At 37.0% G+C, this 19,194-nt stretch overlaps 1 protein-coding gene across 4 annotated transcripts in view; it reads left to right on the top strand.

The window, feature by feature from the left end:
• The window catches only part of C2H8orf34 (chromosome 2 C8orf34 homolog), a 193,771-nt gene that overhangs the window by 150,142 nt on the left and 24,435 nt on the right, over positions 1 to 19,194 (top strand). For 2 of the 4 annotated variants that reach the window (XM_054057425.1, XM_054057422.1), the window contains one exon: positions 26 to 423. The exons of 1 other annotated variant lie outside the window; for it this stretch is intronic. In XM_054057425.1, the coding sequence (XP_053913400.1) occupies positions 26 to 93 (68 nt within the window). In that variant the 3' untranslated portion in view covers positions 94 to 423. Of the gene's footprint in view, positions 1 to 25; positions 424 to 11,276; positions 12,574 to 19,194 lie in introns of those variants that run through there. One more of the 4 variants, XM_054057424.1, reaches the window with a different exon arrangement.

The raw sequence follows: 19,194 nt of genomic DNA, 5'->3' as shown, positions 1-19,194 counted from the left end.
TAACTTACCTTCTTTGTATCATCAGATGCCATGAAGATGCCATGCCTGCTCATAGGAGCTTTTCTCATAAGTACCAATTACTCATTTGTTTAAAGGCTGAACTTCGTGGAAGTGCTTTGCATAAACTTTCCTGCAGTCGCTGAACATAGGGAAAATGATCACAGACCTTTACTTTGCTAAGTGAAACAGTTTGTTCTGATGTGTTAAGGTAGCTGTTACAGTGAAGTAGCATGAAGCTGAAATAGATAGCATGTTTAGTAAATATGTATTGACACGCAAAAAAAACAACAAGCAAAACACCAGTAGCTCTGAAAGGCAAGAGAACCTGCTTCCTCTGGGCTGTGACTCCATAATCTCTATTTTGCCTGCATTCTTTTGAATTCTTGTGTATGAAAAAAAAAGTTCTTAATTACACAAGTAATTCTTAATATCCTGCACTCTTTGAAGCAGTTGTCTAATCATGAAAGTAAAGGTCAGCAGGATCGTAACGTAAATGACAGAACAAGTAACAACAACTGACGTGCTATAATTTGCAGTACATTCAAACTGTAGCAAGTTGTATCTGCCTACAAGGCGCCTGTAAATAATCTTGCTCAAAATATTAAATCTTTTGTGTTTTCTTTTTAAACTTATAGTAGCTTTGTGATCTGCAATGGTGGATATGCAAACTGTTTCCTAATATATTTTAGGTGATATACTTAAAAAGAAGAGACAATTTAATCAGCATGTTTAGAAAACTTAATACAGTCTACTAAAACTGCTTTAAACTTGCAGAATTAAGATTTAAAAAGCTGGTTTCTTCACAGAATGGAATAGTTGTGCACGAGACTAGTGGTTAATAATAATCATGCCAGATAAAGAGTTTGACTACAAAATTTCAGTTTACATAGTCAGATACTGAAAACCATGTGCTAGTTTCTTTACACTAGTGCAGTGTTAAAATGAAATTCTATGTTTCCAGGTGATTTTAGTCTAAAGCTGGTAAGTCCAGTTTGACTTGTACCTGAAACTCTCATTTGTCTTCAGGCTGAAGCTCAACACAGGTGGCTGAAGGCAGAGCCTGGTACCTGTCCTCTCTGTACATGTGAATTTTCATTTATATTTTCTCTAATAAATTTACAGTCACACGAACATTGTTAGCACTGTGCACACATACACTTGGTGCTAATTGTTTGATCAGGGACACTGTTTCAGGACACACCAGATGCACACCATGGTTCTTTTATAGCTGCTGCACCTGAATTGCACGGCTGTGAGGACTTATGAACATCCAAACCCCTGTGCTGTAAGTTTCCAAGAATCACACTGCCCAGTGTGAGGTAGTAGTAAATGATAGATAGAATTTTTGATCCTACCACCAATGACAGAGTTGATAGTTGCCTAACTAACAATTGTTTTTCCTGGCTGTGATGGCACAGAGAACAGAGAAGGGAAAAAAGGTAGCTGTAAGTTATAGTTTCTGTAGCAAGGAGGAATTTGCAGCTGTTTTGAGAATACTTGTAAGCCTGTGTAGTTAACTGCTGCACCTTTTATAAGGTGCAGTCTTTTTAAGGTCAGTCTTTCTACTAATATACCTGAACTGGTAGAACAAAAATGTTTGAACGAAGCAATACTTCCTGTGTCTGAAATCTAATAATGATAAATATTATTAAAAATAATAATATTATCATTCCCATCTGAGGTTATACGCTAGTGTCATTGGCAAACTGACAGTGCAGAACTGCCACTGCTGACATGGAGAAGCTGACAATTCCCAGTCGTAAAGTGGAGTGTCAGAGAGGGACTTGGCCTGCTTACTGATGCCAGTGCTTGAAGGCACAGCAGCTGGCAGGATTACATGTAATTTTTCACCCTAAAGTTAATAAATCTGTGTGGATGTTGCGTGTGTGATTTAGTGTTGAAGGGGCCCAGGAGCTCATAATTTATGAGTCGGAGAAGAAGAGCTGCAAAATTAATCTTTACAATAGCAACACCTGTTCTTTGACTCAGCTTTTAATAAATTATATGAGGATAATATTTACCACATTCTTTGACTACTTTGTGTTAATAGCAGCCAGGTGTAAAGCCAGTTTTTGGTAGTGGGAAAACTAACAACACAAAAAGTGACTTCTGTGAGTCATCTTGAGTTATTTTAAATTAATACCTTTTGGTTAGCATTCTGCCAGGAAATGAATGAAGAAGTGTGGGGGTAACAGTTTCAAATGTAGTCACACGTAGGCGTTTAAAGAGGCTGCTTTCAAAGCCAGTGATAGCTGAACAGAATTGGGTCACTTTGGCTTCTCAACATCTCCCAACAAACATCATTTGCAAAACAGATATGGCAGCACACGTCTTATGGAAATGTGATCTAGATTCTCAGTTCTTGTAAATCAGACTTCAGGCTCTCTGACAACATTTTAAAAATCTATCTTTATCAACAAGACGTAAAGAGAACTGGAAGCCAATAATATTTAAAGCTTCACACCAATTATGACAAAATTGGAAATCAAAGTTATATGAAAGAGTGATGATTATACCTTAAAATATCTGTTACGCTAAACAAGGAAAAATAAACATTTCTAAGAAGAAGTTGTTGATTTTTTTTTTTTTGCATATCCTCTCCTTTCTCTTTATTAAGTTTTAATTGCTTAAGTGCTTAACTGAGTTTGTGGCCACATGTCAGAGAGACACAAGTGTATAATTATTTGCTTTTGTAATGTAAATTTTGTTATTAAAAAGATGGGAATCAAAACATGCTTTTTAAAAAAGTACTGTCATTTAGTAGCTAAATCTCTTCTGCCTTTGGTACTCTGTACACGCTGAGCAAAGAGGATTGAAAATGGCCAGGGCAATGTTATCCAAAACCAAGGGTTTATGGTTCTTTTTTGATTTTAGTATCATTAAAACACCTGTAGACAGGGCCTTGTGTGTTTTCCTCCTCAGCTGTCGTTCTGAAAACAGTTCCCTATTACTACCTGTAGTTGTTTGCTTGTGTGATGATCCTATGCAGAGAGTTTTCAGAGCGTGCATAGAGACCGTTTGTGGGAAAAAAGAGGGATCAGGAGAAAATATTTACCACTTCTACAGTACTTCAGTTTGGTGACAGTTCTTTGAGTTGATGAAAATAATTTTCTTCTTGGTGGGGTACTGATACAAGGAAACAGAAGAGCTGTACCTACAACCACCAGAACATTTCTTAGCCACCTTTTAGGAGAAAAAATTCAGCCTCTGGGGGAACTAGCAAGAGTCAGCTTGGATTTTGCCTTGAGAACAGGTCCTACAAATACTACTAATTGGAAATTTCTAATGCATCACTAGATTCCAGGAACCTTGAAAAGACAAAGACAACCTTTTGGTATAATTTGACCTACTAAGTATAGTCCTGACTTGCACTTGCTTCCTAAAAGCCCAAGTCTGCTTTGTTGCATGCCTTACTAAAAAAGTAACCTGCACAGCACATTCCCCCATATTTCACACAGCTTTGGAAGCAAAGGATCCTTACCTGCAGTCAGTCCATTTGGCAGATGTACATGATAGGTGAATAATGTAGACTCTTGGCGAACTTGCTACTCAGTTAATCCATGTTAAATATATACATATGTGTATGTTGTGGTTTAACCTGTCAGGCAGCTAAAACAACCACGCAGCTGTTTGCTCACTTGCTCTACACTTGGATGGGAGAGAGAATTGGAAAAAAAAAAGGTAAAACTTGTGGATGGAGATAAAAACAGTTTTATAGGTGAGGAAGAGAATAATAATAATTATAATTATAATGCTGAGAGAATATACAAAAGAAGCAATGAACAGCACAATTGCTCACCACCTGCTGACTGATGCCCAGTGAGTTCTCAAGCCATGGTTTTCCTAGCCAGCTTCCCCTAATTTATATACTCAGTATGATGTTATACGGCATCATATACCGCTTTGGCCAGTTCGAGTCAGCTCTCCTGTCTCTGTACCCTCCCAGCTCCTTGTGCATCCCCCGCCATCTCTTTGACAGGCCAGTGTGAGAAGTTGAATCAGTGTGCTATCAACATTATTCTCATTCTAAATTCAAACCATAACACTATAGCAGTTACTAGGAAGGATGTTAACCCTATCCCAGCTTAAACCAGGACAGAGTATATACATTCCTTCCTCCTAATCCACTTAAAGCATATCAGTTTCTGTAGCCAATGGCGCAGTTAGTGGTGTGGCTGCTATCAGTTCACTCCAGCTTGCCAACAGGAGCACTAGATGCTCATTTCTAGCTCAGCTGATCTGGGGCAAAGCTTGAACTCTCGCATACTGACCTGTGGCAAGAAACTTAAATGTTTTGCCACTAACACATCTGCAAACTTTTTTCTAAGTTTGCAGTGGAAGGCTTACTGCTGATAAATCTGAGCTGGTTGTATTATTTCCACTTCATTCATTCTCGTACTGGTCTTGAAACTCTGCAGTCAAACGCATTCCGCTGATGACTTCAACAGGTGTTGAAGAAAACCATTTTCCCATTCTGCGCAAACGTCCACCTAAGAAAAAGACCCAAGAATGAAAGACTTTTTTTTTTTTTAAATCAAGAAATTCCAGCGTGTTCCAGTAAAATTCTAAGTGGCACACTATTTTTACGTGGGTAAAATTCCTTACACTAAGCAAATTCAAATGAGTAAGCAGTTAGTCTTTCTTAATTATGGAAATGAATGTTCCTTAGATTTGGAAAACTGCTTTATCAGAGTTTATAATAAGGAGGAGTTAAATGCAGGAATATGTTTTTGCTGTTAAATTTTCCTTTTGCTAGAGTCAGTCTTATACTCTGTATAAGAGTGACAGAATCGAGCTTAGAGCAGCAACTGTTGATTGCAACCTTTATGACATTAGCACAAACAAATTTGGTTTATGTCAGTCAAATTCAGCTGTTTGTATTTGTATTCTGTTCTGATGGAGCGTAGCAATGCTGGAAAGATCTCTTTCAGTGGGTATGAGTTATGGGGAAAGCTAGTTTTGGTTTCTCTAGGGAGCATGGTAGTTATGAGGCATTGTTTAAACGTATTAGTCAATTACATGTCTGGTGAATAAGAACATAATATTTGTAATTGGAATTTTTTCCCAATGAATAGTAGCTTCACTATAAATATGCAGGATTTTGTCTCAAAACTGCATCTGGGTAGAACTTCTGGGGGATTTTCATTCCAGATTAATGAATCTTTTGGAGGAAATTACTAGCATCTTTCATTTAATATCACAAGAGTGCTAATATCAATTGGAGTAAAAAAAAAGTCAGATCTCCCCATCTCGTGTAACCTTTCTAGGGAGCATCATGAAGCTTTTATCTGCTTATGGTATGAGTCATTTTTCAGGTTTCTCCAATGCACACTTTCATATGTTAAAGAAAATATATAGTGTTTCCTTCTCCCTACCATTGCTTAGCTAGATATTTTATCTTGAGACAGTTTTATGTCCACTTCAGAACTGAGCTACCAGTCAGGATCGTCTTCCTCTAAAAAGAATTTCTACAGACCTGCTGGGCTGTCTTGGCTGGATGTCTTGTAAAACCTATAGCTGAAGCTACACCATTTCATATAACTACTTTCTAAGTCTGAAAATGAGAGAAAAACGTTTCCAAGCATGGAAATTTGCCCTCTTGGATTTAATTATTTCTATAGAGCGAAACAAATGCAGAGATTGCCATTATTTCTACCACAAGTTAGATGACTGTTGGATGGTGAAGGGAGGTGAAAGTTTGAACTAGACTCAAGATTCCTGTTTTTATAATGGAAGTGCTTAAATCTAAAGCTGCCATTATTTCCTTATACTATAAAGGCTTTAGTTCATGTCACTTTGTTTCTACTGACTAATATTTGGTTTCATCTTGTAAAAGATTGCATTAAACTAAATATTTCGGAGGAGGGAATTTTCCATTCCAGTAAGGTAAAAACCTCACTTTTTTTTTTTTTTTTTTCAGTGCAGAAAGCTGTTTTCAGTACAGCCTCCAAACCTAAGGATATATTTTTCTGCATCTCGATTTGTTATAGTAAACTTGCATTCCCAAGGGCACTTAATGTAATAAAAAAATGACACTGTAACTTAAAAATGGCATAGAGAATTATCAGGGCACACATTTGGTAAATTAAAAGCTGGCTCACTGAGTCAAAAACTAGAGTTTCTAATGGGAAGATGTAGATGAATGGGGCTCATTAGGGTCTGATAGGTTTGGATAACTGGTGGGAAGGACAAGCTGAAGTTATTAAATGATATGAATCCCCTGGTATAATGGCCTCATTCCAGTAAAATGCACTTTATTATAACCAGATGAAATATATTTGAACCAAGTGAAATATATGTGGCACCAGAGAAAAGTACCTGTCTCTGGTGCAGAATAATGAAGCTTTGTCCTGAAAAGCAATGACCTAATGGATTGAGGATGATCATAGAAGATCATCTCAGTGTGAGCTCTGTGCATAATGCTGTAATAAAAAAGCGTAGACTATTCCTTGAATGCCTAAAAAGTTAAGTGGCAAATTATTCCAAATCGTATCAGTAAAAAAATGTGGGTTTTTAATCTTGCAATTAGGAAATATTGGAATTCCTTGACAGATTTCTGAAGATGATAAAAAATTACCCAGTGTCTGGTAAACCCTGTTAGGACTTCGCCTTACCTAGAGGCATTCAACTATGAACCTCAGAGATGACTTGATATCTGTGGGTAGTAATTAAAATAAGAAAGATTCAACTCATCAAACTATGATGAAGGAAATTAAATGCTATATCCTAGCAATCATGAGCCTTAAGCGTTGTAAGCAGAACTTAAGAGAGGCAATGTACTTGAAGTAATTAGTATTAGGTGATAGGGCTTTATAAATGACAAATGATAGTGGGAGATTCTGTGAACTCTGTACGGCTACATGAGAGGTCAAATGATCACAGTGTGATCACTAGATGATCACAGCAGGATATTTGTCTTAAGGTCTATGAATGTGCTTATTCGTTCTCATAATGAGTAGTTGCTTTCCTGAACACTACATGATAGGCATTAATAAAACTATGCATGATTATGAGTCTACATTTATGCTGCTTGTTTTCTTACAAAGTTATGAAAATGTGCTTAACTCTATGTACATGTAAACATATTTTTATGCTAAGGTTTATTCAAGTGATTTTAAACTGCAAGGCTCCCCCTAGTTGTTTTAGTAACATAATTTATTCCTTGGAAGGTAAAATTAATTTACTTGAGAAGGCAGGGTGCCTCTGAATAAAGCAATGCCTGTCCTTAGTGATCGAAAAAAATATACACCTGAGAAATATAAGTGATGATAGCTTGGATTAATATTAGCCATAACAAAGGTACTAATAAAATACTATTGAAGTTTATTGCACTCTAGAAAGTCATAGAAGTCTGTAGATTTCAAAGCACAGCGTATGTTCATACTAATTTTATCTATGTGAATCTCCACTATTGAACCACAGTGTATATAATAACAGTGATATCAATATTTTGGTTTTAGAAGATTTTTTTTTAATTCAAAAAACATTTACAAATGGAGTTGTAAACCTTCAGGAATATACTATTGGCAGTCCTTAATTTTTCAATTCAGCAGAATTCTATGTCTTCTATAAACCACTCTGGCTAGATAGACAGATAAGTTCAACAGATAATCATCTATACTCTTCACTAAAAATCTGTACTAAGCTTTATTAGAATTTTGTACCAAAATAGGAATATTAACATACACAGATTTATGTACATCACAATAAAAATACTCCACTAGCTGCATAATGATATAAAAGGCTATATATATTGATACAAGAAATTTTATTTGAATCACAAAGCAGGTTGTCTGTGTAGAAACATAGGTTGTTTAATATTGTACTGTTAAAAGATCAGTCTAAAAGGACAATAAAAATAATAAACCTCCTCTAATATTAAAGAATTTCAGAGAATAAACTAAACTATAAGCTATAATTTCAGTTTTTAACTATAAGCTTTTACTGACATCCAGTTAACAAGGATAGCCATTATAGCAAAGAACTGTAACTTTTTTAATGGAAATGCTGCCTAATTAGCTGCATGTTGATGAAGGAACTTTAAATAAATCACTTGATTTGGTTTTGATAATATCAGATTAATCCATCCCCTTTTCCACTTGGCTCTTCCAAAACATTTGTTGAATAAAGCCAACCTAAATGTAGGTCTTTGTGCAGGCATACACTGAACTGAGACCTCAACTCACTGCAAAATCTCTTGAGTAAAAAGACTATTTTTACTCAGATAATTCAGTCCTGTGTTGTTGCTCAGCCCCATGGCTGCCCGATGTTTATGCTGATTGAATCAGGAGGACCTGTGGAGGATATCTGAATCTGACAGTGGTAACCTGAGACTGATTCAGCTGGCCTTTAAATCAAAATATGCTCAGAAAGCACTACCTGTAGGGTTTTAGTAAAGACAAGTTACTGTAACCCTATGAAAACTGTGAGGTGCAGTCATCCTATGGAACTGCATCTGGCCTTAGGTGGATGTATCAATGAGCTATTTTACTAGGAGACCGCTGTCCAGGCTTTCCAGTCGGGAGGAACTGGCTATTTCATATGTCCTTCATATTACAGAACATTAGAAAGAGCTGCGGACCAAATTAATGGTCTCATCCATTTATGCCATACGTTCCTTTGTTTGCCATGCTAGCTGAGTGCTTTCACTATGGGCAAAGAAGATCTTGCTACAAAGCTATGTGTGCTTTTTATTTCATTTAATTGTCTCAACATTTTTCAAGAGCTATCAAACCCAGTCATCTTTCAGCAGTGCCTTGTGTAGTTGTTTACAGTAGTGCTCAAAGAGGAACCCTAAAGTACTACCAAAGCACATTGGTCATGTTCTACACCTGCTTGTCACTCAATTTGTTTCAACGCAAATGACCCTGCAAAGTGCAAGACCCAGGGGGCATCAAACAAGGAATACATCCCCTTGCATTAAGTAAGGCCTTGAACGGCTTTTGGCTCCACAGCTGACTGACTGATTGAGCAGAGGGGCCAGATTGCTGCAGAAACCAGAACAAATGTACAATGCTTACTGTCATTACAGGGTGCAAAAATGACCAGAAGGTGAAGGATCTATGAAAAAAAATCTGGTTTTTTTTCCTTTGCCCAATATTGTCTAAGCTCTAATAAAAAAATAACACACCTTATTATCCTATTGCTGTAAATGTGTTTTACAAGGCTGAGATTTATTCTAAGCCAAAACTGTAGAAATTCCTCTTTCATCATGAAAAGGAATTAAAATTAGAGAAGGAAAACTCAGTACTGGGAAAGGTTAAGATTTTGTGACATAATTATGGTGACTGTCTTGACGTTGTCAGAGAGAAAATCCTTGAAAGTGGAGACAAGGGAGAGGGAGAAGAGAGGAGGGTTGATCTTTGGTACATGACTTCTGTTCATTTTCATTAAATGTTGTTTGGCAATGCGTAGTGCCATTGTGAGTGTTACAGCAGGAACTGGGGAATGCTTATTTTCTCCATGTCTTATTTCCCTAACCTGTTAAGTGGGATGATAAAATATGATAACTGACAGCAAAGCTATAAGAAACCACCAGTTAATGTTTCTGAAACATGTCACTGAGTCTGGGTCCCAATCCTAATGGCTATCTGTATTTATGGGTCTTATTTATCTTATTTATCTAAATTTAAAATGGCTGTAGTTGTAGTTTTTCAGTTATTTTACCCAAGTAAGTCAATGGTGGCTTCCGGCTTGTAATAACTACTTTTTAATTATTGTTATTCCCTTTTATTTTTGAGAAATCAATCTGTCAGTTTATGACTCATCCACCTGCCTTCAGCTATATAAAAGTGAGAGTCTAGCCCAAATTATTTGTTCTCTGAAGTACACGCAGAAACAAAGGGAACTTGGAGGTCAGCTAGAGATCTGTTTTACTGGGGTACTGAGACAAGTACACCGAGTCCCTTCACCTCTTCAGGGTGTCCTTTATGTCTTGCATTTCCACCTTGATTTTACTCTATCTCATGTCAGCTGAAAGTTGATTTGATCTTGCTGAAATCATTTCTCATCAGTCAGGAATTCTGTAATGGATATGAGGTAGCATGGAATATATTTTCTTGCTGGCATTCCATTTCCTTCTGCAGCTAAGACCATTGCAGTCTCTGAAGCTTTTGTGGACAAAGGTCACGAGAAGATTTTGCAAATGAAACAGACTTATACATATTTGCTTTTCTTTCCCCCCCCTTAAGACAAATTTGTTACTTAAAGATCAAACGGTGACAATGCTTGAATCTCTGCTAAATGAAGTGCCTCCAAGAAAAACAGTTATTAAACATCAAGAATAAAAGACAAAAAAATACATATAAGCTTAATAAAGGGTAAGAACTGTTGCTAAGGTTTCCCAAGGCTTTCACAGAGTGTTTCTTGCTATGTACTGTTCTCCGTTGTACTCTGTACAGTATGCAATACAAAATCAAGGCTTATTACCTGGCAAAGTGAAACTTAAAGATCTCGTTCTGATTGTATTTAATTGATTAGCTGGAGATAATGGGAATAGTTTGTTCCTGCCAAGGTTCTTTACTCTCCCAAAGAGGGGTTGCATATTTGTGTATTCAAAAGGAGTGAATAAATGCAAAGTTGCTGTGCCTGATTTCCTTTAGTGTTTAGAAAAAGCAAGGTAAAGGTTTCTGTGGTAATACACAAACCTTTATGTATTCAGCTATGTAATTAAATATGATTGGGGTGTTTATTTGTCCTTTATAACCCTGATTCTCTAACTGGATCCGTGTAATAGGTCCAATTGCAGCATTACAACTCCAATGAGTGGAGGAAGGGGGAAGGCAAGCTGTGTTACAGTCAGAAACATTTGTGAAATAATCTATTTCAACATGCTTATGTAAATATTTCTAAAAGCTACATTTCCATTTTGCTTTGGGGAAGGTTTTCAACTTGAACACATTCAGAAATGGAGACATTTGTATTTCAGCTTATCTGATTCATCGCAGTAGCCTGTTATATTTGATGCTTTTTGAAACACCGGTCATTTTTATGTAATCTGTTACTACTATTGAAAATGAAGCAGCAGAAAAACCCTCCAAAACACTTAATAATTGGAACAAATAACGTGACTAAAGAAGCTGTGATTTGCTTCTGAACATCTTTTAAATAAACTGAATGAGGGTTCATCAAAGTACTGATCAATGTTCCGTATTTAACTGTGAATTTGGCATAATGGGCAACTTTTATGAAATACATACAAGATGAAGAATTAATTTTTCCTTTTATCCTATTAAATTTTAGACCTAATTTCTGTGTTTTTCTGTTTGATTTCACAGCTTTGTGAAAACAGTGGGATTGTTGAAGAACAATTTAATTAAAACAAAGTTATGGTGATGAAAACTATACATAAAAATTTGCTTTAGTTTATACATAATAATTTTAAATAAAGTTATTTTTCTAGTATCAGCAGTACACAAGTGGAACCTCTCTGATATATGGATGCTGTAATGCACTGAATCAGATTATTTCCTGTGGTACAGTGGCCTTAGGAAAGAAGGGTAACTGCCGCCTTTTAGTATAAACTTGCTATAATGTTTTTGTTTAGCTTATACCCCTGTTATTTTGGATTGACATTTGATAAAATAAACTCTGCCTGACTAAAATCAACTTTACCTAGAGATTTTATGTATTTTAACTTGTCTAAGGTTTTCTACTCCTTATATTTTTGTAATCTTTACTCTTTTTTAGATTAATAAACATTAAAGTATTCACCCACATCTGCCAATGTGTATGTCCCATTCAGGTCTCACAGAGAACTAGCTGTTCACTCATGGTCACCTGCAGAGAGAGGTCAGAAGGGAAAGCGAGTGAAAGGGTATGGAGAGGGGGGTGACAGAAACAGGTGTTGCCCATGCTGCATAGCTTTGCATTGAGTTTATCTACTTTGATCTTTAAAACAAATAAAGACTCTGTTAAAAGGGGAACATATCAATAAGGAATGGAGCATGCATGCAAAAATAAAGCACTTAAAGGATTTTCATATATATGATAAAGCATTAGTTACCCGTATGGATTACTGAAACAAATTTGCTGTTTAAACGAGCTAACTGGTGTATGCTGTGTGCTTGGAACTTTAGAAGATGCTTTTGCAGAGACATCAAATGAAGGGATGTGGCAGTTGCATTTACTGATATCATTTACTTGTTAATTCTGTCAAGAGTGTTTTCAATCTCCTTTGTCTTCAATTATGTACACTTGGTTCCTGTATCTTAGACATAATGATATAATGAAATTGCTTGCACCTATTAAAAATTACAGTATAACAAACCATCTATTTGTTTAAGAAATAAAATGTAATTGTCTGTCATGAATATATCCTAGTGTGAACTTTTTTGCTGTCTCACGAACATACAGTGCTAAATACACAGAATGTGTATGCTCTGAGTTATGAGCACATAAAATGGAAGGTAACTTGCTTGCTATATGTATCATCATAGTGTAGAATTCCTATATGTAAAACATTTAGCATACTGGAACTCCATGGAAATAGTCCCTTGAAGTTCATTTCAGGATGGGACTTCATCAATTTGTCATCCATAAAGAAAACCTGTTATGCTCTGTGTATTTGCAATTTACTTGGAGACTCATTTGCATATAGGAGAGCATATTGTCACTGATATACTATATTTAGTTATATCTAGTTAGTTGTAATTAGTAAAGCATTCTTCTGAAACCGATATGTCCTTTTCACGTGTTTTATTCTTCCTTATTGGTCTGCATTTCATATTTTCCTCGACACAACTGGAAAATGTAAAGTAGGTTTGTTTTTTTTGATCTTCCAGTTTCCAGTTGCTTCACTGAACTCCATTCTTAAGCTCCATTCTTTCTGCTTCATGTCATTACTGAGTGAAAATATGACCATATTTAATCCCTGGGGAGAAAAAATTCATTGACTTAAGTGGAACTGGTTGCCCACAATAAGTTGGGAAAGAAATTAGAATTTGGCAGCACAGAATCATAGAATCACAGAATCACAGAATCACAGAATGGTCAGAGTTGGAAGGGACCTCTGAAGATCATCTAGTCCAACGCCTCTGCTAAAGCAGAGCCACCTACAGCAGGTTGCATAGAAAGGCACCCAGGCAAGTTTTGAATATCTCTAGAGAAGGAGATTCCACAACCTCTCTGGGCAGCCTGTTCCAGTGCTCTGTCACCCTCAAAGTAAAGTAGATTTTCCTCATGTTCAGATGGAACTTCCCATGCTCCAGTTTGTGCCTGCCGCGCCTTGTCCTGTCTCTGGGCACCACTGAAAACAGTCAGGTCCTATGACACCTACCCTTTAGATATTTATAAGAATCGATAAGATCCCCTCCCTCTCAGTCTTCTGTTCTCCAGGCAAAACAGACCCAGGTCTCTCAGCCTCTGCTCATAAAAGAGGTGCTCCAGTCCCTCATCATCTTCATGATGCTCCAATGGACTCTCCCCTGTAGTTCCTTGTCTTTCTTGTGTTGGGGAGCTCAGAACCGGACACAGTGATCTATATGGGGCCTCACCAGGGCAGAGTAGAAGGGGGATATAACCTACCTTGATGTCTTTGCTGACCACACACCGCTGGCTCATGGCTAACTTGTCCACAGGACTCCCAGGTCCTTCTCCACAGAGCTGCTTTCCAGCAAGTCAGCCCAAACCTTTATTAGTGCATTGTTACATGTTCTTGCATGTCTAGGAACTTGAAGACAATTTTGGCTTGGTAGTGCAGAGAGATTTGGTCAAGGATGTTTCTGGTTTTATGTGTTGATTGCATGTGAAGAAACGCAAGACAAACTTTATGCAGGAAGGCAGAACATGAATCCTGCTTCTGATCTTCACAGGGAAAAAAAAGTTTTCAGTAACAGATATACTGGGTACCATCAATACTAATTAGAATGACTGATAATTTAGCAAGTGTGAAATGTATGCAATTGTCTCAAAATGTAGTAGGATGGCTTGAGTCTTGAGTGGTCCCAGTTGTAAAAGCTGCAAGGTCTTGGAGTTTTGAGATATTATTCTTCTTTGTACTATGCAGAACAGTGATATTTTTCTGGGAGACTTTCTAAGCTGAAAAGTAAAGGATAAAACCATGGAAAACTTTATTTTCACACTACCACATACAGAAAATCCCACGTAATTTTTTTTGGTTTGGTTCTCATGATTTTGCCATGATCTCATGATTTTTTAACACTCGTGGTTGGCATGTCTCCCTCTAAAGATTATGGCAAGCAGTTTTGGCTGATACTAGCACTCAGCCCAGCAGCCACTGCTGGCATTGTAGAGAAGAAGCAGCCACCTGGTACCCTGACTGTGAACAAGCTGGCAATGAAGCGTAGCAAGTCAGGGGAACTCCAAGGAGGAGCAGAGATGCACTTAATACTCGACAAGCAGCTGGACTTAGGAGGCTGGGGAGTATAAACAGCAGCTGGGAAGGCCATACAGAAGGCATGTGTGATAAACTTGTTTTCACCTTTGGGCTGTGGGAAGCCTTACTCATTTTCTGTTTGACCTTTTCTGGCTATAGGAAGCAGTTTCCATTTGTCAGTTGCTTACGGAATAAACTGCCTCCACGATGCCTAGCTGAATTGAGAGTCAGCTGTTCGAGCTCTTCTTAATGCTCTAGTCAGGCCAAAGTATCAAGGTGGGGATTTCTTTTGTTTTTGACTCTGTACTAGGCACTTCAAAGTAATCACAGGAAGTTCAGTGTAAGCTATGTAGAACTGTGCTTCTTTGTAGTTGTATGAAACAGAGTAGATTTAGTGCTTTTCAGAAAGGTACTTCATGAGTCATTGCTGATGCTACTCAGTTACTGCTTTTCGATGGAAAAAGAGCCATGATAAACAGATACATTTTTCTTAGCCATATGTTTACATCTTAGTTTTTTAGAAGCATTTACTAATGCAATGATGTAGGGACATAGAATTCTCAACAGTACTTGTTAATGAGAAGTATGCAAACGTATCTCAGTACATAAAAATGCATGTTGCTTCTCTAATAAGCAGCTGTCTTTCTTTCAGATGCCAATAAAAGAGTTTTTATTGTCAGATGAGCTTCTGCAGCTTCCTTTACCTTTGTGCCCTTGATACTTTTTCTGAATAATCTGAAAAGCAATCTTAGTGTATCTATATTCATTTGAATAACACAATAATACAAATAGGTTCCTTTCTGTACTGCTTGTAACAAGTAACTTCATCATTTTACAGATCTGAAAGACTGACTTCTTGCTACTTGAGTCCAGCTCTAGGATTTGTAGGTGTGGCTGACAGAGAAAGGGGGAAGAAATTGTATACACAGAAATTATTAAAATGAAGCAATTTCTGTTGGAATAGTATGCAGTGGAAGAATTCTCTGAACAAATCCTTATCTTGAAAACTCATGCAATATTTTAAAAACACACAACAACTGGCTGTGCTGTGCACATATAGTACAATATTACCAAAAACTTCTGGTCCTGTGCGAATATGCTTCCTAAAATTATGGTTTTATGCACATTTTCAGTCTCTTTCTCCTAAGTCAACAATTACAAATGAGGGAGGGAGACTTGTTTCCTTCTCCCTGCAGTATCGCTTCAGGTATGTTTACATTTCATTTAGAGAGATGACTAGCTAGGAGCAAGGGAAATTGTGTATTGCACGACTAAACTCGTGGAGGTACATGAACTAAATGAAACTCACTCTCAAATATGTGAAAAAAATTGTTTCATTGTTCTGGCCATATGTCTACTTGCTTTACATGTAATTCAAAGAACTATTAATTTAAAATACAGAAAAGTACCCTGGGATAGATTACAGCAACCTAGACTTCTCTGCAGCAAGTTATCTTGCTTTTAGTAGCTTTCTATAGCTAGTTCCAGGCAGCTTCACAACAAAAAAAAGATGTGCCAAAATCTATGTTCGGAGGCAAACAATTCTTCCTGCGACTGTCAAAGTTTGGTGCCCCTTTGCTCTTGGCCCTGGATTCTGCTTTGTTTGGATTAAGCAGCAGCTAGTTAGGCAATGCCAGTACCTTGTTTTGTCAATGATTTTGCTCTTTACAGTTTTAGCTGAAAGTGCGAAAGTTTAGAGTTACTCCAGTAAAGTTTAAACCAACCACTGGTTTGATGACATTACCTTAATGGTATATTGCTGAAATATTAGTCAAACTATTTTTCATTGCTTTTAATAATGAAGTTAAGACACATCTTTATAAGTTAGAATTCTGAGATGACTTTGGTTGCTGCTTTCTTTTCTGACATTTTATATAAAACTGAAGCATAAGAAGTAGAATTTAGAATTTGATAGCTTTTATTTTTGACTTTGGATGGTGCAGTCAGATACTCTTTTCTATGGATTGTCTGCTTAAGAGAACGCGCAACAAATTTTAATTTGTACTGTCAATAGAAGTTTCCTATCAAGATACACTTGCCAAGTGAAAACATTGTACTGGACCTTAAATTTAGTTTGATCAGCAAAGAAATCTTGTGGCATTTTCACTTACAAAACACAGAAATGTATAAATTTGGATTTATCAAGGACTGGAATTTAATCTACAAAGCTCCACACATAACCTCTGTTGTTGGAAGATGACAGAGCTTTTGTGATTAATATTCAATTCAACAGTTACTATTCTAGAGCGTGTGCTATTCTAGAATTTGACACACTCTCCAACTAGTGTATCTTTATTGTATGAGCAGTATCTGCATTGTATTTGAACTTCACATTATTTTTCTTGTAATTAATTATCAGCCAATCCTGAAGAAAGCTTCTGGTTATGAAACATTGAGACAGAATTACTGAACCAATGTCTTCAGTAGATACATGGACCTTCTTTTGAGAGCTTAGTGATGAAATATTTTTCTAAATTGTGAGACAGAAGGAACCTTCTTTTTGCCTGCTAAGACCAGCTACAGCATAGCTCTAAAGAGACACCACAGAACAAACAGAAATAGTTCCTCTTGTTTCTTACTTGAATGGTGAGCTGCTGGTTCTCTCCAGGGACCTTATCTGCCTCAAATGTACGTGTTTGCCTACAGAGGGAGTGTAATAGGAAATGATACTGAGAAGGGTCTCCGGATATCATTTAGTTCCTAACCCTGAGGCAGCATAACTGCAGCTAAATCATTTCTGACAGATGTTTGTCTAATCTGTCCTGAGAATGTCTAGAGACGGAGAATCCCTCTCCTTATCTTTAGAAAATAATTTGCCAGTCCTTGTATTTTTGCTTGACAGTTATTTCTCAGAACGCGATCTTTTCTGCTTGAATACATTCTTCACATCTTAATTGTTTGCATCTTGTTTCAGCCCAGATAATATTGAATTCAGATGCCACCCAAGGCAACAGAATGAAATACTGGTGGTGTAAAACCTTTTGATTCCTTGCAATGATATAAGTGTAACCAAGGACACCCCAGAGTTACTGTTACTGAAGAAGCATTGTTACAGGCCATGAGATGTGTCAGCCACTGACAGCAAGGACTCATGCTCTGCAGGGAGCACATGTTGTTGTTCTGAGAAGCTCTGCTTTTGCGCTGGAAAGCACATGTGATGAAACAGCAAAGATTCATTCCAGCCTCTATAGTTCAGTCATTGTAGCTGACTCCAAAAAGCACAAGGAATTCGTGAGTGCATTTCAAAAACTTGCCAAAATGCTCCCTGGGGGCTGATAAGTACCGTAATTCAAAATCTTTCCATAAGTGCCTCCAGAAATCATTCTCTTCCTATTGATGTGTGTAATCCAACACCTACACACTCGCAACTCCAGGTTTAATAAAGTGAGAGGCCCTCTATCTGAGATTCCAAAGCAACTTATACTTCCTATCCCCCCAGGTGATGCTACGTTTCTGTGTCCAGAACACATTAGCTGTTATTGACTTTTCATCTGGACACAGATCTTACAGAATTTAAAATATTTTCCTATGGATTTGTGTTGAAAACATCTGATGGGCTTGACTGGGGTACTGTGATGCATAGGCCTTCTGGGAGAAACTGCAGCATTAACCTCATCCGTAATTCTGTGTCTGCTCTACGCAAAGACGGTACGTGATTTAAAAGAGAGAGCTAAAGCTCTTCAACTAAAAAACATAGCCAAAACTGAAGATAGAGATGTAAGCTTACTATTTCCCTTTAAAAACAATTAATTCACAGTATGACAAATTAAGCATTATCTTCTGTCACTTGTTCTGTGTGATAAACATTTGTAGAAAAAGATGCCATGTCCAACTGCTAGAACACATTTTTCAGCTTTCAGCCATGTCAGAAGAAGATTGACTCAGTTAAGAAAAATAAACACTGTACCCTGTAGATTTTACAAGTTTATGAGAATGAATACACAAACGTAGAATTTTTTTATTCTTGTATCCAGATGACATACAGAATGTTTTATTTGGGGCATGATCTAACTCAATGTAAAAAAAATATGCAGCATCTCATTTTCTGTTCCATTCTACTGGAATCACATTCAGGTAGATATAATACACTTCAGCAACTCTTCATAATACTTCTAATACTATTTCTGTCCTCACTAAGTATTCAGAAATCTGAAAATGTTGAAAAATATAATTCATAGTGGTTCTTATCTCTTTGGAGAGATAAAATGACAGATTACTGATACTAAGAAATGAGGTCTACAGAGAATGTGGGATACTGACACGGATTTTTGCTTGACTTCAATCTCTGGTGGTCATGTAGTGTGATGCTCTTTGGCTGAACTGCTTATTTGACTCATGATGCTTTTCAGCTCCATGCTTAGTCTAATTGTAAAATGCTACATATCATTCTATTATGATAGAGACACTGAGATAAAGTTTTATCCTGTACTTACTGATGCAACATCCATTAGAATGTTCTTCTGTTATTCACAGCATTAATAAATGTGATGCTCAATATCCAATTCCTTTCTGAACTGTGAAAAGCATCATGTCCAAATTACCCTGTTGTCTTTTTAACTTGGAATAGTCTCTTCTTTGGTGGGCAAAATTATCCCAGCAGAGAGCAGCCTCCCAGCAGCTGCATCCTCTTGGTGCTAGAGGATCATTCCTATCTTTGCTGCTGTTTCCAGCATATTTTGCACTGTATAGTGAAGCTGCAGCTTTTGCAGTCCTTATGTTTTACGAGATTGGAAGTCATCCGATTTTATTATTGGACATTTATTAAATATTATCTGAAAGTTTTAATCATCCTTTCTAAACTATTTCTTTTGAGTACAGGAGAACTTTGGCATGGATTAATTACAGGCCTACAGCTTTTC

The sequence above is a fragment of the Cuculus canorus genome, chromosome 2 (assembly GCF_017976375.1).
Source record: "Cuculus canorus isolate bCucCan1 chromosome 2, bCucCan1.pri, whole genome shotgun sequence".
NCBI classification, from domain to species: domain Eukaryota; kingdom Metazoa; phylum Chordata; class Aves; order Cuculiformes; family Cuculidae; genus Cuculus; species Cuculus canorus.
The sequence above is the reverse complement of the archived record's forward strand: the minus strand, read 5'-3'. Positions and strand labels throughout refer to the sequence as shown.